Genomic DNA, 16,490 nt, shown 5'->3' with positions numbered 1-16,490 from the left:
AACCGCGCCTGCTGCTGCGCTTAGGAAGTCGCGATGTCACACGATGCACTCTCGTTGGGTCGGACTAATTCTCCCTCTCGCCCGGCGCACGCTGAGTGGTTGTCGCGTTGAAAGTCGAAGGACTTGAACATGTTCGCAGACGTCCTCCGCCCGTCATGTGGTGTTTTGTCGATAATGCAGGTCCCGACGTAAGCGCAGGGAAGGCTCGTTGGTATTGTAGTATCCTGGAAGATCATTTCGCCATCGTCAGGCACCACTCCCAAAGTGCCGAACAGCCATCATGCCTCACTTCGACTCTACATCCCGGTCCAGTCACGTCGACACGTAAACCTCGCAAACCCCGCGTTGCGTTGCGATTATGAAGGAAAAAGTTTCTCAACAGCGACAACGTGTCGTCTTGCGTCAGCTTCACTACGACAACACAGTGATTAGAAACGACGAAGCAAGCCACTTCATGGGGTATTCATGGGATATCCACGGACATGTTCCTCGTTATGACGGTGTTCTTGCTCATCTTTGAAGAGTTTTCAGTTTGACAAAACATGTCAAAACTAGGTGTATTGCGATCATCCCGTGCCCAATGGACGACTCCAATAACGAGCACGAGATACGATCACGCCATAGTCTGGATCAGATGCGCATACTCTACTTTCGTGCGTCTCTGGGGTGTTTCCTGCTTCAATAACCCGCGCGAAACAAGACCATGACCCAATTCTGAGTCAACGGCGCACACTTTTCTTCGTCATCTCCCAAAAGTTGCCACTTCAATGATCAGTGCGAGACAAGACTGAGCTCGGTATGAGCCAACGGCGCGCACCATACTATCTTTTGTTCGAGAATCTTTCCACACGTAGGATCTATCGTCCGTCCCACCCCTAAATCTTTCCCGTCCTCTACCTCTATGAATCTGCCCGCCCTATCACATCCCCCTCGTCCACTCCGCCTCATTCCTTCTCACTCCCCCTCCAATCCTCCTTCCTAATCCACCAACTCAGCCTCTCAAGACCCCCATCTCACAAACCTCCCCCTCCCACCATCCCCATCCCCATCCCCCCTCCCTCCCATTTCCCTATCCCTCTCTCTCCTCCCCCTAACCCTCTCCTCCCTCACCCCCTCCCTCCCACACTGCCTACACCAGCTACACTCGCCCTCAACCCACATCGTCTGGCTCAACCTCGCGCCTACGGGACACGCTCTGATCGGGTTGAGCGAGCGGGCGTAGGGACACAGGCGGATGTATGGGGACGAGGGGGCTGGAGGACAGGCGCAATGAGGGTGAGTTGTGAAGGTTATGATACACATCTGTCGTCGTGGAAATTTGGGGTGACTTCAGATCCAGCTTCAGGGTCCTACTTGGTGGTCGTTGGTTGAGCAGTGATGCTTGATGGGGACTTGTGTTGTGTTGGTCTTGATATGCATGTACCACCTCTCCCTCGGATCCAGAACTCTGTATCGACCGTGCTGTGCGTGATGACTCCTCCTTCTCCGTCCGTCCGTCGTAGATTGCGCTGGGAGTTTCGATCGAGGGTTAGCGTATAACTTCCTCACCAAGTCAGGTACATATCTCCTCCATGTATACATGTTCACATAGCAAGCCATCTTCTTTCAACACTGCCTCAACGCTTTCAATCAAAGATACGCGAGACGAATGGTAAACTGGCCAACGATTGCCTAGTGTAACAAGCACAGCACACGACTCGTTTGGCCAGTTCCCAATCATTGTCGTTTGACCAACAGCAAAGCAGGCACTGAAGTTTCGTTGTTCATCGGAAGACGGAGGCGTAGTCACTGAGTATCGATCCATCCCATCGAACCCGTTGTCACTTGTCAGTCGCTATTGGAAAAAGTAGGCGCAGTCGCTGCCTTCTAGTCCGCTGCGCATGTAGATCTTAGGCGGAGAGTTAGTCAAAGAAGATACTTAGAAGAGTTAAAAATGGAACCATGTCGCACAGGAAAAGACGGAAGAAGGTGGCTGAGCCAGTATTCCATAACAAGGAAAATAAGTATTATGATAATGTACGTTTTTCATCGTGCAACGGCTATCCCACCTGGCCACGTATACACAATCCGTCGGCGGTCGCACAAGGTATGTGGTGCTTGCTTGCTAGGTCAGAAGAAAACGTCGACCCGACTACCGCTTCAGGCAGACGTTTGCCTCCGGTTCGAAAGCCCTAATACAGGTACCGATTCACAGCATCCTAAGCCGCAGTATCCATAGCCGGCTCGCTCTTCGTCTGTTTACCCGTACGACCACGGGTGACTTCCTGTTGCTGCTCTCCTTTATGTTGTTGGGGACTCCTAGCTTCCTGTTCGTCGGAGCTGTCGTCGATGGGGGATTGCGGGCGGCTGTCGTTTAGGTTGCGGCGGGAGCGTGCCATCTGATTATCTTGTTAGTAAACTCATTCTCTCAATTCTTCTCATCCGCAGGTTTGCTGTTATGCAGGGTTATGGAGATGGAGACAACGTACCCAAGACCTCACACCACCAATCAACCCCAAATTATACCCAGCGGCAAACTCGCTACTTTCCCTCGTGTTATTCGCCCTCGGAATATCAAGGTGACTGAGTCGCGAAATCGCAGAAGGAGAACGAGCAACGGTCGCTGCTTCCATGGTTTCCGCCTGCGACTGCTCGCGCGTGGGTGTGCGGGCGGGGGATGCAGGGCGACTCGATTGCCAGAATTGGCGGAAGTCTTTGCTGAGTTCCTGGCCGGTGGTTGTCCAGTTTGCTTTGATGCTGTCGCGGAGCTCGGCCATGGTGCGCTTGACGTCGAGCTCGTTCTTCTTGAGCCAGGAGACGTTGAGTTCCTTGCGGGAAGTGCCGCGTTTGAGTTGGCGGTCGATGTATTGGTCGTAGTCGCGGACGATTCTGGGGTGTGTTAGTATGGGGAAGTGGAATATGGGTGGAGAGGCTTACTTTGTGATGATACCCGTTGTGCTGAGACCCTCAGTTCTTTGGGTGACGAGGAACATGCCTCGCTCCTTGATCGGGCCGTAGATATCGTCACCCTCGTCTGCGCCATAGGGAAGGTCGTCGTGGGCGACGTAGTCAATGTTGTGCTTCAACAGAAACTCGGCGGTCACGATCCACGGGCAGTCCTCGATGACCTCGTCGACCCATTTGCAATGGCGCACACTCTCAGCACGCTCTCGCGCCGACAGTACGGTAAGACCCTTGCGCTTATGTGTCTCCTTGTTACCGGTAACGCCAACTATAAGCTGGACGTTGGGGAAGGCCGTCTTGGCCTGCTGCAGGGCGCGCATGTGTCCAATGTGGAAGAGATCGAAAACACCGTCTGCGTATATTCTGACGGGGCGTCCCTCTGGCGGCGGGTTCGTCTTGTAGCCTACGGGGTCGACGAGACCAGCTTTGGGTGGAGGCTCCATGCGCATGCTGCCGGCTTCACCACCCTCGCCGTGGTCGTCACCAGCGAGCGATGACGTGCGCCGACTCTTCTTGCTCACGCGCTCATCCTCGTCGGTATCCTCGTCGCCGTGGGCGCTCTTAACGCGGACCCGCTTGGTGGTGGTGCCATTAGCATCGGCCTGGCGCTCCTTCTTGGAGGCGACGGCCTGGAGAACAGGGTCCTCGGCACCCTCGTCCGAGGCGTCGCGCGATGAGGGCTGCACAGCGTCCATGGCGTCTTTCTTGACCGAAGATACAGTGGTGGACCGCTTTCGTTTTGGCGGCATAGGCGTGGGGTCGAGGGCAATTACGCTGCACGTGCAAACTCAAAAACTATGTTGAGAGGGCGGAGTGGTCTGTAGGTGGGAGAGTAGGAGTGCCCAGATATGGGGGAACACGCGGGTGATAACGGTCGAGGTCGGGGCAATTATGCGCAAGCGCCAATTAGATGGGTGAGGAAGTGACGACGGCCTTGCACAGCATCGCAGACGCACACAGCAGAGACGGTGAGACAGTAGATAGACAGTGGATAGACGGTGACGGCGTGGCTAGTATAATGTTGGACACGCGTAGATTGCGTCTAGCTGCCGTCCGTAAATTCTCGCGCTTCCTTGAATCCTGATCTGATCGGCACCTTGGCATGACGCCAGTCCGCCCAACGCTCCCTGCGCCACACGCTCTTGACGCGAGCGGACTGGTTGGGAGCTTCAACATGGCCCACGTGTGGCATTTCCCATCCTGATTCCTCGCATTTGGATGATTCGCATGTGACAGGGGCCTGCCAACTTCTGGACCCTGTGCTAGATCTGAGAACGTGTCATCATCCCTTTACGTCGAAGTACTCAGATGTTGAGGTCTATTGGCCCTGAAATAGACATTGTACTAGTCGTGATGCTGATGGTGATGAACATTGAAGGAGCAGAGTACTGAAGTTGCGATTGCCATCATTGAGACAACCGCATCCAAGCATGCACAACTATATACATGAAGCCTGATTCCATCATCCATTCTTCAAGGATACTGCAGATATGCTCAAGACTCTCTCATGTTGACTTCATCTTTCTCTCTTCTCACACCTTCTCCGCATCCACCTCATCCACCACCCAAACCCTCACCTCCCCATCATCCCCCGTCGTAAGCACAACCTCCTCCTCCTCGCCCCTCCTCCCCTTATCCGCCCTCTTCGCCCAACAAACATGATTAATCTCAAAGACATCATGACCAGAAAACAGTTCCGCAACAACCACCCACTCCGTCAATCCCCCTGCCTGTGCGCCATCAACATCCATCTCCTCCCCGTCCACATTACCCCCGGCACCACCAGCCTGCCCCCTCCACCTCTCCTTATAAACAATAACCTTCCCATCACTCCCCGCACTAACAATCATACCCGTCCTGCGACTCCAAGAAACCGAGTAAATAGCGCGTTCGTGAACCTGCGGTAGCACCGCATCCTGATACCATTCCTCGTCGATAGCCGCCGAGCGGATGATACTAGGGACGCCCGTCTTATTACTCGCGTTGTCATCTCCTTCTTTCGCTTTCCGGCGCCATATGCGAACCGTGCAGTCGTCCGAGCACGTCGCGAGTCGCGGTCCCGATCGTTCCAACTCCGTGATATACTCCGCTCGTTGCAGTTGTGATGCATCCGATGTGTTAGATGTGCTTGATATATCCTTCCTCCAGTCTTTGGTATTCATCCCACTCCCCTCAAACTCCGCCCACCAAACCGTCTTCGCATGCCCCTCAATGCACGCCACCTGAACCCAATCATCCGCATCCTCCTTGTACAACCTCACCGTATCATCATAACTCGTAGACACTAACAAATCCTCTTCCGGGTGCCACGCCACGCTCTTAACATCACCATCATGTTCCTGCAGCACAGCCACGGTTTCAAAGTTATCGTCTTCGAGCTCCTCCCATATCCACACGCTCTTGTCGCGGGAGCACGTCGCTAGGTACTGGCCTGAGGGACTCCAAGCCAAGCATTTGATTTCGGATTCGTGGCCGTCGAGGATGCAGGAGAACTGGTAGTCGTCTGCGTCGTCGCGTTCATCTCCATCACTATCCTCACCGCCAGCACCGATTCTTCTTCCTGTAAAGTCCTCTTCGCGTCCTCCACCATTTTCTTCCCTCCGCCATATCCCAGCACTACTATCAAAACTCCCAGTCGCAAGAACACTCTGCCCACGTGTATTTGGTTTCCAAGATACAGTCCGCACGCTACGCTTATGCCCACCCGTTATAGAATGTAGGAGCGTGAAGGAGGTTAAGCTGTAGACGCGGACGCTGCGGTCGGAGCACGCGGTTGCGACGATGGGGAGGGAGGGATGCGGCGCGGATTGCCAGGTTCGCGAGTTGGAGGGCGGTGTAAGGGTTGCGAGGGGGGTGAGTTTGTGGGTTGGTGTGGTGGTGGTGGGTGAGGACATTGTGGAGGGGCCGCGAAGGCGGGCTGGTCGCGACGGGTGGAAGGCGATTGCGGTGGGTCGTTGGAGGGTTCAATTGAGATGCGGATGAAGTTATGCTGTGAGAGGGTTTCAGCACTCGCTAGACTGTCGCAATGGCCTGCAGCCGGAGTTGAGTCAATGTTTTTGGGGTAGTTCGCGCGTGGGGCATAGAAAGTTCAGATGAGCGTCATTCGCCAAGCCTCCCACGCTGCGGGCCGGCCTGCGTTATCGGACGCCTGTGGCCTTCACATGTGCATCATCTTGTCCTTCTTCAGCACATCTTCTTATTTCTTCTCTATACATAATATACATATTACAAGCTTTACACTTTTTTGTCAAAGCCCTGAAGCAGCTCCAGATTCCAAACGCCACCCCATGTATCGTGAATGTCCCTCGTTGTGTCATCGCATATCATTATGAAGGGTATTCCAATTCCAGCAACCCCAACGCCAGAAATGCTGCAAAAGAAATAGTTGTGAAAAAGACACCATCCCACCGATAAACGCTGTCTACTTCCGGATACCGTGGTAGCCCGGCGGGCGAATCGCGTGCGGGTCACGGAATGCAGTCGTAATCGACATGAGTCGGTCTGCCAATGTCTGTTGCTCCGTCTCCGCCATACCAACATTGGCGCGAACACCAAGATCGTGGAGCTCTACATTCGCGCCCGCCTTGGTCTCGTCCACATGGATATTCTGGGTCGAAGTGACCATGATGCCTCCCCATGGATGCGACGAAGGCTCAGCTTGAGAATGCGTGGTGCAGTTGACCAGACCCTTCTCCGAACACGTGTCTGCTTGCTGCCAGCTCAGCTCTGTTGAGTTTGATCGCTTCGAACGTAAACCGCGAGTCCATTTGCCGCCGCGGCTGCTGGGTGGCATCTTCGCAATGGAGGGTACGCGTCGGAGGCTGCTAAATTCCTTGTGGTTCTTCTGCGCCAGTATCGCGTGGTCGGCGCATCCTGGCTGTGACCTCAGGTACGTTTGGAAGAAGGAGAGTGGAATCGTCTTCAGTGTCAGGCTTTGCAGCGACTGCACGTAAATCTCCTTGATGCCGCAGAAAGCAAAAAGCGTGGCCTGGCTGGACTCGGTCTGACCGTGCATCATGTCAATCTGCTGCGATGAAAATACTGAACGATGAAGCGTTTCTTCGGGGCAGTCTCGCAGAAGTTCCATGATCCTGTTGCGGAACTTATCGAGGAAAAGATCGTCCTCCGAGTCGGTCGCCGTCCGCTTGTTGATGCGCACCAAACAGTCGTCTAGACTGCAACCGTTGAAGGTCGTGAGGATGTTCAGCTGCCGACTGTCGAGCTCGTCGCTGCTCAGCTTCACCATCGGGATGCGGCCAGGTGTAGCTCGCGGTACGATGACGTCCAGGCCTCGCATACCGGGTTTGGGCTGCACAAGGAAGGATCCGATGTAGGTGCCTTTCTTGGGAAGGGATAGCTGCCTCTCGCTGAAAGCTTGTAGGCGTCCAACGAGGTTCTCTAGATCATCGCGCGGTATTTGCAGGCTGCGGGCCAGATGATCACTGACTTGCTCGACACTCGCGAATCCGTATCCAAGGTTGTGTAGCCGATGTGCCTCGATGGTGTCGACCTTCTTTGTAAGTACAAGCATCTGACCTCTTCCGAATAGGATGGGGTTGACCGCTCCAGCTTCTAGGTCCTTTGTCGCTACGTCTGCAGCCACGATGGTCTTGTTACCGTAGTTGCCTGTCCAGATTGCGCGGTTCATCACGGTACCCGTTGTCAAGACCTCCTCATAAAGATTTCCAAGATTCTGCAGGCTCGTATCAAGTGTCTGCGCAATCTCGTGCGCTGTGACGCAGAACAGCTCCCGAAATGTAGCTGAGTAGCTAATATCGTCATCGGCTTCCAGAGATGATCGGCTGTTGCTTCCGTGAGTGGGCGCTTGGAGGTATCCTGTCGCCTGTAGATGCTCTCGCATCGTGGGGATGAGATCGGAAATGCCGGTCCAGTTGCGCGATACCCTAAAGATCCACTGGAACACAGGATGCGATGTGTTGAATTCGTCGTCAAATGTTCTTTGGTGGAACTGGTGGGTGATTGTCTGACATGGCATCAGTCCGCTTTGACTGACGAGCAGTCTTCCTTCGGGATCGAACGTGGCTATGGCAAGAACGACCTGTTGAGCTCTGTTCTTTTCCAATCGACGTTGACGCTGCTTGATGAAGCCGAGAAGGAAGCATACAGCACACGCGCTCAGGCACTGATTCTCGATTAGCAATGCGTGGGTTCCGTAGAGTGAATGACTTACCAGGCATAGAGAGATGATAAGGTTAGTGTTCCTCTCTTGGCCAGGTCCGTCGTGGTAGCCGCGGATCTCATACCAGGTACCAGCTGCGGCAGTCCAGTGCATGCCGCACACGGCCAAAGCGAGTACGACGGCCACAACGATTCGTCGCCAGACGTTGTTCATCCAATGCTTGTTCCAGTGGAAGAAGAGACTGAACGAGATGAGACAAGCTCCCACAGCGATTGATGCGGCTCCAACGACGTGTGGCCAGCTCAGGATGATGCGGTAGTTGGTAGTGCCGTTATTTCCCAGGTAATGCATTTCTGTGACAGCCGCTCCTCCACAGACACCGCATACGCCCAGTGATGCGAACCGAACGAGAGATCCTTTGCTTCCTTTGTAGAACTTATCCGCAGCCGATAGTCCCAAGAACATGACGACCACCGGTAGGACAGCCGATACAGCGGTGTAAGTCGAACTGTAGTAGAGTTGAATCTCTTCTTCTCCGTCACCGAGCACGATCGCCCGGTTACCGACGAAATGCATACACCAGATAGCCACCAGTCCGAACGAAACTGCGCAGCCTCCTACTTGTACCCTAAAGTGGAGTTAGTGGTTGTTGTGCAACGATGTAAGATCAGAATATACCACGACCGCCATCCTGCTCCTGAAACTCTCCGATGTAGTAACTCTACAGTTGTGAAAGCACCAATGAGGCTGACAATGTATGACCCCACAATGAGTGCAGGAAGAAAAGATATAGCGGGTCTGCTACCCAGCGGGTACTTGATCTCGATGTCTGGGTTCAACATTACGAAGCAGTTGTTGATTTAGTGTGTTGAGACGTGTCGTACTCTCGTGAGGCTGATAATGCGCCTTACGTGCACTTCCTCAGCTGTGAAAGCTGCACTCTGTCAGTTGGTCATGTTTGTTGCATTGATGAACGAGAGAGGTTATTCATCACTTACGTTTACAGAAGAGGAGTGAAGTGAGATGGAGTCAGCAGAGCGGAACCGCACCGGTATAATCGCCCTCGATGTGTTTCCTGGAAGAAGCTCGTCACAATCAAGTGGTTTGCATCATACACCGCCGATCGACGCAGTAAGGCGATTTCGGTGTTTCGTTTTGAGGATCCAAGTAAGGAGGTAACCAGCGTCTTGTAAGCTAATGTCTTTTCGGGGTCCAATCGCGCGTATGCGGAGAGATGTGTATATGTAGGTTCTCCTCGCAGCAGTCAAAACTTAGAAGTCGATCGGAGGGGTAACCGCTGAAAAGAGGGTTCTGCGCGTTTGTACCTGAACTCGCGCCGGTGGGTAGTGTTCCCTTCTAGACGTCCGCTGAAGTGGAGGACATAGTTTGCGCCTGATTAGTCTGGTGCGGGAGGCATGACAGCGACACCCCGTCGCACGAAGTCTCCACACTCGTCTGCTGGGACCGATCACATAGCTCCGCCCTCTCCATGCCGAGATGCCCATGGCGCCAATCCAGTTTTCCACGCCACAGCTCTGGCCCCTTCATGCAAACGACCTTGATACGGCTTGGGCCTATTAGCCTAGGTGTAGTGGCTTCGCGGCGTGGCCTCGAGTAATTTCAAAGTTCACGAATCCCGTTCGGCCTGACCTTCTAGCCACTCGCGCAGCGAACGCGACCCGCTAGTCATGCATCTGTCCCCAACAGGCCATGGTCTCCTGCTGTGTTACAAATGTGGCTGATGGATCTCCGAAGGACCGTGCTTCCCCTACGAATACGTGCGAGCGTAGATTTCGTGAGCGGGATGTGAATTGCAAGCGACAAAAAATGACCGCGGAGACTGCACGGCCAGAGGCGAGTGCCATGCGGCCTAGAACGGGGCCAGATGTCATCGCGAAGCTAGCGTGCAGACTCAACTCTGGTACCTTGGCCGACTGATCCCGGGTATTAAGACATATGGTACGGGTGGTAATTTGAGTTCATTCAGAACGCCAACACGGCAACGAGGGCGTCTCCGCGGGGGGGAAGCTGACGCTGATGAAGCGTGATTTGGCCAGGATAGGCATGTCGCACACGCTCTGGGCATGTTCCGCACATCCAGAGCATCGGTACAACAACCATTAATTGACTGAAACATTGTCGGTCTCCACCATGATGTAAGGTGATGGATCTTCGCAAGGCACCTTTTCGACTCGAAGCGCCCTGTCATTCCAATGGTTCTGCGCAAGCGACGAACGCCGCGCTGCAAGGCCTCGATTGTAGGGACTGCCGTGCCGTGTATATCAAAGAGGACTATACCATTAGCATGACAACAGCCAGCCATGTTCAAACCCAGGAGGCGGCTGCGAAATGCAAAGCCTTCAACCCGATGGCCCGTTCGAGTGGTAGACTCGGAAGAGCCGACTTGACATGTGTCGCCATGCTCGCAAACCTGCCGTTGGTACGACGGCACATAACAGTAGTGAGGTGGAGACTGAGCGTGCTTTCCTCCGATCGCAGATTCTCAGGACGTGGCACGGCCTGTGCCCGATAGCCGAGATTGATCACCTCCCGTGCAGCTGGTGGGGCGCGAATCACGTTCAGAGAAGAGGTCGACGTTGGAGAGCGTACAACAGCTGCAGAACAATGTCATGCCGTCTCGCAGCTCTCGCAGGCATGTTACACGAAGAGCCGCTGACCTCCGACATACAGCAGCCGCTTTCGCTTTGCCGGCTGCTGAGTATCTGGTAACTTTCGTGAGTGTTTGCATTCCGAAACAAAACTTGGTTCGCTTAGTGCAACCTCGGCAGCGGAGGACGCGAATCATTGGACATCGGCGACGTTGAGTGACAGGAAAGTTTGGGCGGACCTGTTTACGCCACGCGGTTCACTCCGGAAATACGAACAAGACCAGTCTGCCTGGTGCAGAAGGGGTTCTGGTAGTCGAAGTTTCTTCGGGTCCGCGCCACGGCAGTTGGATCGGAGTTGAGCAATCGTTCTGTGGAGGCGCACGCCGTCAGGGACCAACTCGAGATGTACAGGCCCTTTTCCTGTTGAGTGCAGGTCCTGCAGGATGATGTGCAGCTTTAGCCACCAGCCAAGCATTCCTAGAGTGCAGGAGGACTCCGGAGTAAGGAAGGCCGTCTATGTACACGATTCATGCTTCGTGTTGCGAGGTTGTGGCGGTTTCTTCGAAGGGCGTTCCTGGAAGCCGTGATCTACCTACACGTGCATCACCCCATTGCTGACTCGATGGATGGTCGACGATAGGCCCATGGGGTGATTGTTCCCAAAGTCGACCCATATGCAATCTCAGAACCGGTGGCAGAATGCAGGAACGCAGGGTAGTTCCGTGAGGCTCAATAACAGAGCCGACTATGAAAAGCCACATTTAGAGTAACCGGATATAAATATCTTCGGAGCCATACCAACGACCACGTGATGCTGCCCTTCCTCAATGAAACGGCTGTTAGCTCGCTTCGGCCGAAAATCTATACAGCCGAAACTCTATCCTGTAACAACGATGCTAGTGAGCTGAAGTCCAAGTGCGACCCCTTTGTGTCTAAGAGACTAGCAGCAGATCCTCGGTATGATCAACGTCACCTTCAGCTGACATTTGATGTAAAAATTCTTGCTCGGCGTTTGCCTGCTGTTGCGACAGTTGTTGTAAAGCCTGAGATGACGAGGCACCCGACTGCTGAACATACATCTCAGGTGTAAAGACTGGGTATGTAGCTGGGCTGCCGGGCGTATGGAGCTGTTCATTTGTTGGATACGCTGTGGTCGATGTTGCATCTGGGGAATGCGAGTCGAGGAGCAGGTCGTCATCATCGCGAATATCGAAGAGCAAGCCTGGGCTGTCAAGAGATCGCCCTTGTTGTTGGGTCGCTTAGGGACCCGCTGTCAATGCCGACTCAACCTCAAAACACTCGTGCAGGCCGTCAGCCTGGAATGATGTAGTGGGCTGCCACGCTTGTTCCTCATCCGCGAGCATGTCGTCAGAGTCTGGCTGGGCTTGTTGAACGATAGACGCCACACACGGTTTGATCGGGGCCATGGGCTTATCCATAAGACTTCGTTGGGACTGTGACCATAGATGGCTTGCGATTGCTGACTCAGCTTCAGTGGGCTCATAATCAGTGTCAGATAGTGTTGGATCTAAGCGACCTGACGGAGCTTGATGCGCCATCATCTTCAAGTCCTTTATCTTGTCTCTTAACGAGATGGATGCTGCCTTTACACCCCCGATTCGGCGGATGGAACAAGCGATGGTAGGTAGGAGATGAGCTCTTTGGGACAATGCCTGCTTATGAGTTAGCACTGTACATAGAATGAGAAACATCTTTCTCTCACGACTATGTATCCGGTCTTCCATATCGCAGGAGCAACATCGGCTAACCCTAGGCGGAAAGTGCTCGCTTTGGCCTTGAGTCCAATCGGGGCCTTGCTGAGAGTACCCGAAATCGACAAACGCAACGCTCCATCGACCATGCTGGCAATCTCTATCTGTTCTGGCAAATTAGGATTCGTGCGGGACTTTCGCCGCACCGAAGAATCGTTTGTCGGTCGATTGCGCCTTCGTTTCGATGATTCGGCCTGTTCAAGTGATACGGGTTGAGTCGATACCACATCCTCAGTAGCTGGTCGTTTCCGTTTCCCGTACGCAGGAGTCCTCGGAGCGGTTGACGTGCGATGAATATGTCCAGCAGGTGATACGTCCTCCAGTTCAATCTCGTACAGAAGTGTATCAGAGTCCTCTTCTTCTGCAGTCGCTACCTTTCGCTCACCCGGGGACGAAGTCGTTCGTTTCACCGCGGGCCTCCTACGCGGGCTTGCCTCGAGAATGTCCATGCAAATGCGTACGGACTGGAGTGAGACTGACGCGATTCCCTTGGGCGGTTGAATGTCTACCGCTGGAACATCCGAGAAGAGTCGGTGACGCTTCTTTCCTTCTTGCATACTCGTGACTGAGGAGTGGTTGATGTCCAGACGTATTGTCCCGGGGTCCATTGCGATATCTGTTCGATGCGTTGGCTCCAACGTCAACTGATCCCAGACCTGCACTTTGTCAACATCACCCTAACGCAAGCGCAAATGTAGTTACCGGCGCTTGAAGGATGGCATTTGTGAGATCCTGCAACTGCTTGTGAGGTAGAGGCTCGTCGCGTAGACTAAGCTTAATTTCGATGTGCATGTCATGTGCACGGCTCGCCCATACGGTTCCGGACGTCAACGCGTCCAGGTATTCGGCCGAGGTTAGCTGCTGTAAGTAAGTTGCATCCTGTTTTGGTGAGATGGTGATGAATGTTGTGAGCCAAAGCTCGTGATCGGTGGCAGGCGAGCTGAGCACTGCGCGCCCGAGCTCAATTGATCTCGACATTGTCGTCCAACCAGACTCCGGTCTGTGGAGGAGGCGAAGGCAGCGACATGAGCATTGCAGAGATTGGTGAAGCGGCGGGGTCTGAGATTGTGATGTATCGTTATCGGTGCCAAGAGATGGGTTCGGCAAGCACCCTGAGGGTTGTTGCTTCCTCGCGCGTTCGCGGGTCCTGCAACCTCCACCTCGCGTCGCAACATGAGGAGCCTCACCACCAACGCGCTTCGGCGCGTCAGTCAAGCTGCATTGCCCCAAAACGCCATTTGCAGGTCTCTGGTAGCAGTCGCGGGCTCAATTGGTCGAAGACATCTTCATTGCAGCCCCTCGCGACGCACCGATGGCGTATTTCGAGAGCTCACGTCGATGCGCGTGCGCACCCCATGGATAGAAGCCTTGCGCCAACAGCAGTCAGAGGGGAAACAACCTACGGAGCCTTCAGGAAAGCCCGAAGTACCCAAAGATCGCAAGCTGACAGGGAAACGTATGAGCGAGAGCTACCATTCGGTTGTACTCCCGCTGGCTCAGGACCCATGGATCCTCGACACATATCTCAACGCCTCAGGGCATATACGGCTCGGAACCATCTTCATGGATCTCGATGCTCTCTCTGGCATCATTGCGTAAGCGTTCAACAGCTACGCGTAGTAGCTGACCTGGTCTGAATGCTGCAACAGGTACAAGCATACCGGAGACGACGTGACTACTGTTACGGCTAGCTGCGACCGCATTACCATTCACTCCCCACTGACGGAGATATGTGATCTAGAACTATCTGGCCGCGTGACCTATGCGACTGGCAGAAGCAGTTTGGAGATCACGATGCAGGTTGCCAAAGCACCTAAGAAGGGCGAGCAGACCAAAGACGAGGATGTCTTGATCAACTGCACCTTCACCATGGTCTCTTTAGATCCTGGCACTAAGAAGTACAGCTGAATTGTTGTGGGTAAGCGTTCTGGCAGCTAACTGGTCTGTAGGCCCGTAAACGTCAATCCTCTCATCGTCGAAACGCCCGAAGAGAAACGCCTGTATGCTCTAGGTGAGCGTAACTCGAAGGTGCGAAAGGAGCGCCGCGATACCTCTTTGCTCAAGCATACGCCGAACGACCTCGAAAGCGACCTCATACACGCCTTCTGGCAAAAGCAGTTGCAGTACCATGGTTAGTCCTATTACTACCACCACTCATCGCCCAACTAACAATCGCAGACCCCTACGACGACTTACGCAAACCCGATAACGTTGTCTTTATGGATGCGACGCGTCTCCAGACCGCCACAATCATGCAACCGCAATACCGCAATCGCCATCATTTCATGATCTTCGGTGGCTTTCTCCTCAAGCAGACCTTCGAGCTCGCTTTCACCGCCGCCGCAGCCTTCGCACACGCTCGCCCGACCTTCGTCTCCCTCGATCCTTCCACCTTCCAAAACCCAGTGCCTGTCGGCAGCATACTATACCTCACGGCCACAGTCGTATACACAGACCCGCCGCTGATCGGCGCGCCGGACGAAAAGGTCGACGATCAAGCCGAATATACACGAGTGCAGATTAGGATTGACTCAAAGGTGCGGGATGTGGAGCATGGCCACAGCAAGCCGACAGGGCAGTTCAACTACACGTTCACGGTACCGAAGAACATTAGGGTCATGCCAAGGACCTACCAGGAGTTCATGATGTATATTGATGCAAGGAGGCGAGCTGAGCAGGTCAAGCGGACACTGGAGGAAGGATACGGAGTCAGCCCGAAGACGGCAGAGGACAGTCTGACAGAGTGAGGACTGGATGTCACATCACAGGCAGGAACAAGGCAGATGGAAGTTTGGGTCAATGCTATACGGCATGGCGCATTATCATATACTGCAATCGAGCTTATACAAACAGTATCCGATAGATTGACCAAGGTCCCAATAAATCCGAACGCCTATTCCAAGAAACCCCAATCGAACGAAGCTCATAAGCCGGCGATTGCGCCTGCGTGCGCCGATAACCCATATCATATAACGGAGAGGTATAGCGCGTCAAACACAGGCCGAGAACGTGAGAAGGAAAGTACCGCGTGGGATTGATGCTGCATGCAGCATGCACGAGGCTGACTGCACAGGACGTGCATCAACAAGGCGGTGAGCCTCATTCGACCAATTACTCCAAACGCGCACGCGTGCCATCACAACGCTACGCGCAGCGCGGACACAACGTGTAAATCGCCCTGCAGGACAAGTCAGCTCCATGCCATATCCCATCGGACGTGGAATCCGGCTCCGCGCATCCACTCCACTCCACGCATTCACTCACCCTGCATTATCATACCCGCTTGTCTTCCCCATCAACCGAAAGGAAACGTGAAGCGTATCCATCCAATCCACGCATCTACAGTTCATCCAGCTCAAACTCCAACGCCACGTCTTCTGAACAGTCTGTGCAGTAGTAATTCGAGAAGCCGCCGCATTCGATCTTCATCTTGGAACACATGTCGATGGACCAGGCGTCGTAGGAGTAGCCGGATAGGAGGCGCGAGGAACAGACTTCGATGCTGTTGGCCCTGTGGGGGTGTTAGATTGGGGTTTGGGTGATGGGGATTGGGAGAGGTGGAAGGAAGGAAGGGAAGGGAAAGGATGGGCGTACCAGATGTAGTAATCGTGGTTACAGTAGTACCACGAGTATGTGTATGAGCACATCTTTCGATATCACGCGTGTTCGTTTCGGCGGAATTCGTTGGACAGGTGTTTGCACTTGTCTATGCTTGCCGACGGAACGATGGCTGTCTGGATAGTTGTTGTTATGTGTAACGATGCTATATACACGTTAGCTGACCGCTTCTTCCCCTGTAGATCTCCCTTGCGTTCGTGGGTTGTGCTTCCGCGGAAGATGGAGTGTGGATTCTAGACCCTGCATTGTAGTCGTGGCTCCAACGGAGCTGTATGCGGGATCTTATTGTTCACTTGGTACTCACCTTATGGTGTGTTACTTCCGAAAAGGAAACCGAGATCGTAAGTCTGAGAGATGTGCTCGTGTCTTCTTGATATGTTGTACTTCAAGTCCACTGTTATAGAAGTG

General features: G+C 53.8%; 6 protein-coding genes across 6 annotated transcripts; 1 reads left to right on the top strand and 5 right to left on the bottom strand.

Annotated features, from left to right (window-relative positions):
* Nucleotides 1-2,198: 2,198 nt before the first annotated feature.
* J4E79_011486 (uncharacterized protein) lies at nucleotides 2,199-3,692 on the bottom strand (the record flags this gene model as incomplete). Its single annotated transcript, XM_049360315.1, has 3 exons — nucleotides 2,199-2,378; nucleotides 2,469-2,868; nucleotides 2,917-3,692. The coding sequence occupies 3 exons, from the start codon at nucleotides 3,690-3,692 to the stop codon at nucleotides 2,199-2,201; spliced, it is 1,356 nt and encodes a 451-aa protein (XP_049205267.1).
* Nucleotides 3,693-4,475: 783 nt separating this feature from the next.
* CIA1 (Cytosolic iron-sulfur protein assembly protein) lies at nucleotides 4,476-5,837 on the bottom strand (the record flags this gene model as incomplete). The annotated part of the gene is made up of 2 exons (XM_049360314.1): nucleotides 4,476-5,591; nucleotides 5,631-5,837. The coding sequence occupies 2 exons, from the start codon at nucleotides 5,835-5,837 to the stop codon at nucleotides 4,476-4,478; spliced, it is 1,323 nt and encodes a 440-aa protein (XP_049205266.1).
* A 527-nt stretch (nucleotides 5,838-6,364) lies between these two features.
* Nucleotides 6,365-8,925, bottom strand: J4E79_011484 (uncharacterized protein; the record flags this gene model as incomplete). Its single annotated transcript, XM_049360313.1, has 3 exons — nucleotides 6,365-8,086; nucleotides 8,135-8,711; nucleotides 8,762-8,925. The coding sequence occupies 3 exons, from the start codon at nucleotides 8,923-8,925 to the stop codon at nucleotides 6,365-6,367; spliced, it is 2,463 nt and encodes an 820-aa protein (XP_049205265.1).
* Nucleotides 8,926-11,951: 3,026 nt separating this feature from the next.
* J4E79_011483 (uncharacterized protein) lies at nucleotides 11,952-13,442 on the bottom strand (the record flags this gene model as incomplete). Its single annotated transcript, XM_049360312.1, has 3 exons — nucleotides 11,952-12,365; nucleotides 12,416-13,120; nucleotides 13,167-13,442. 3 exons carry the CDS (start codon nucleotides 13,440-13,442, stop codon nucleotides 11,952-11,954), a joined length of 1,395 nt encoding a protein of 464 aa, XP_049205264.1.
* Nucleotides 13,443-13,802: 360 nt separating this feature from the next.
* J4E79_011482 (uncharacterized protein) lies at nucleotides 13,803-15,211 on the top strand (the record flags this gene model as incomplete). Its single annotated transcript, XM_049360311.1, has 4 exons — nucleotides 13,803-14,059; nucleotides 14,114-14,362; nucleotides 14,414-14,595; nucleotides 14,643-15,211. The coding sequence occupies 4 exons, from the start codon at nucleotides 13,803-13,805 to the stop codon at nucleotides 15,209-15,211; spliced, it is 1,257 nt and encodes a 418-aa protein (XP_049205263.1).
* A 592-nt stretch (nucleotides 15,212-15,803) lies between these two features.
* On the bottom strand, nucleotides 15,804-16,111 carry J4E79_011481 (uncharacterized protein; the record flags this gene model as incomplete). The annotated part of the gene is made up of 2 exons (XM_049360310.1): nucleotides 15,804-15,975; nucleotides 16,059-16,111. 2 exons carry the CDS (start codon nucleotides 16,109-16,111, stop codon nucleotides 15,804-15,806), a joined length of 225 nt encoding a protein of 74 aa, XP_049205262.1.
* Nucleotides 16,112-16,490: the final 379 nt, after the last annotated feature.

The sequence above is a fragment of the Alternaria viburni genome, assembly GCF_023758015.1.
Source record: "Alternaria viburni strain BMP 2772 chromosome Unknown scaffold_42, whole genome shotgun sequence".
In the NCBI taxonomy this organism is placed as follows: domain Eukaryota; kingdom Fungi; phylum Ascomycota; class Dothideomycetes; order Pleosporales; family Pleosporaceae; genus Alternaria; species Alternaria viburni.
Note: the sequence above shows the minus strand (reverse complement) of the source record. Positions and strands in the feature narration are given on the sequence as shown.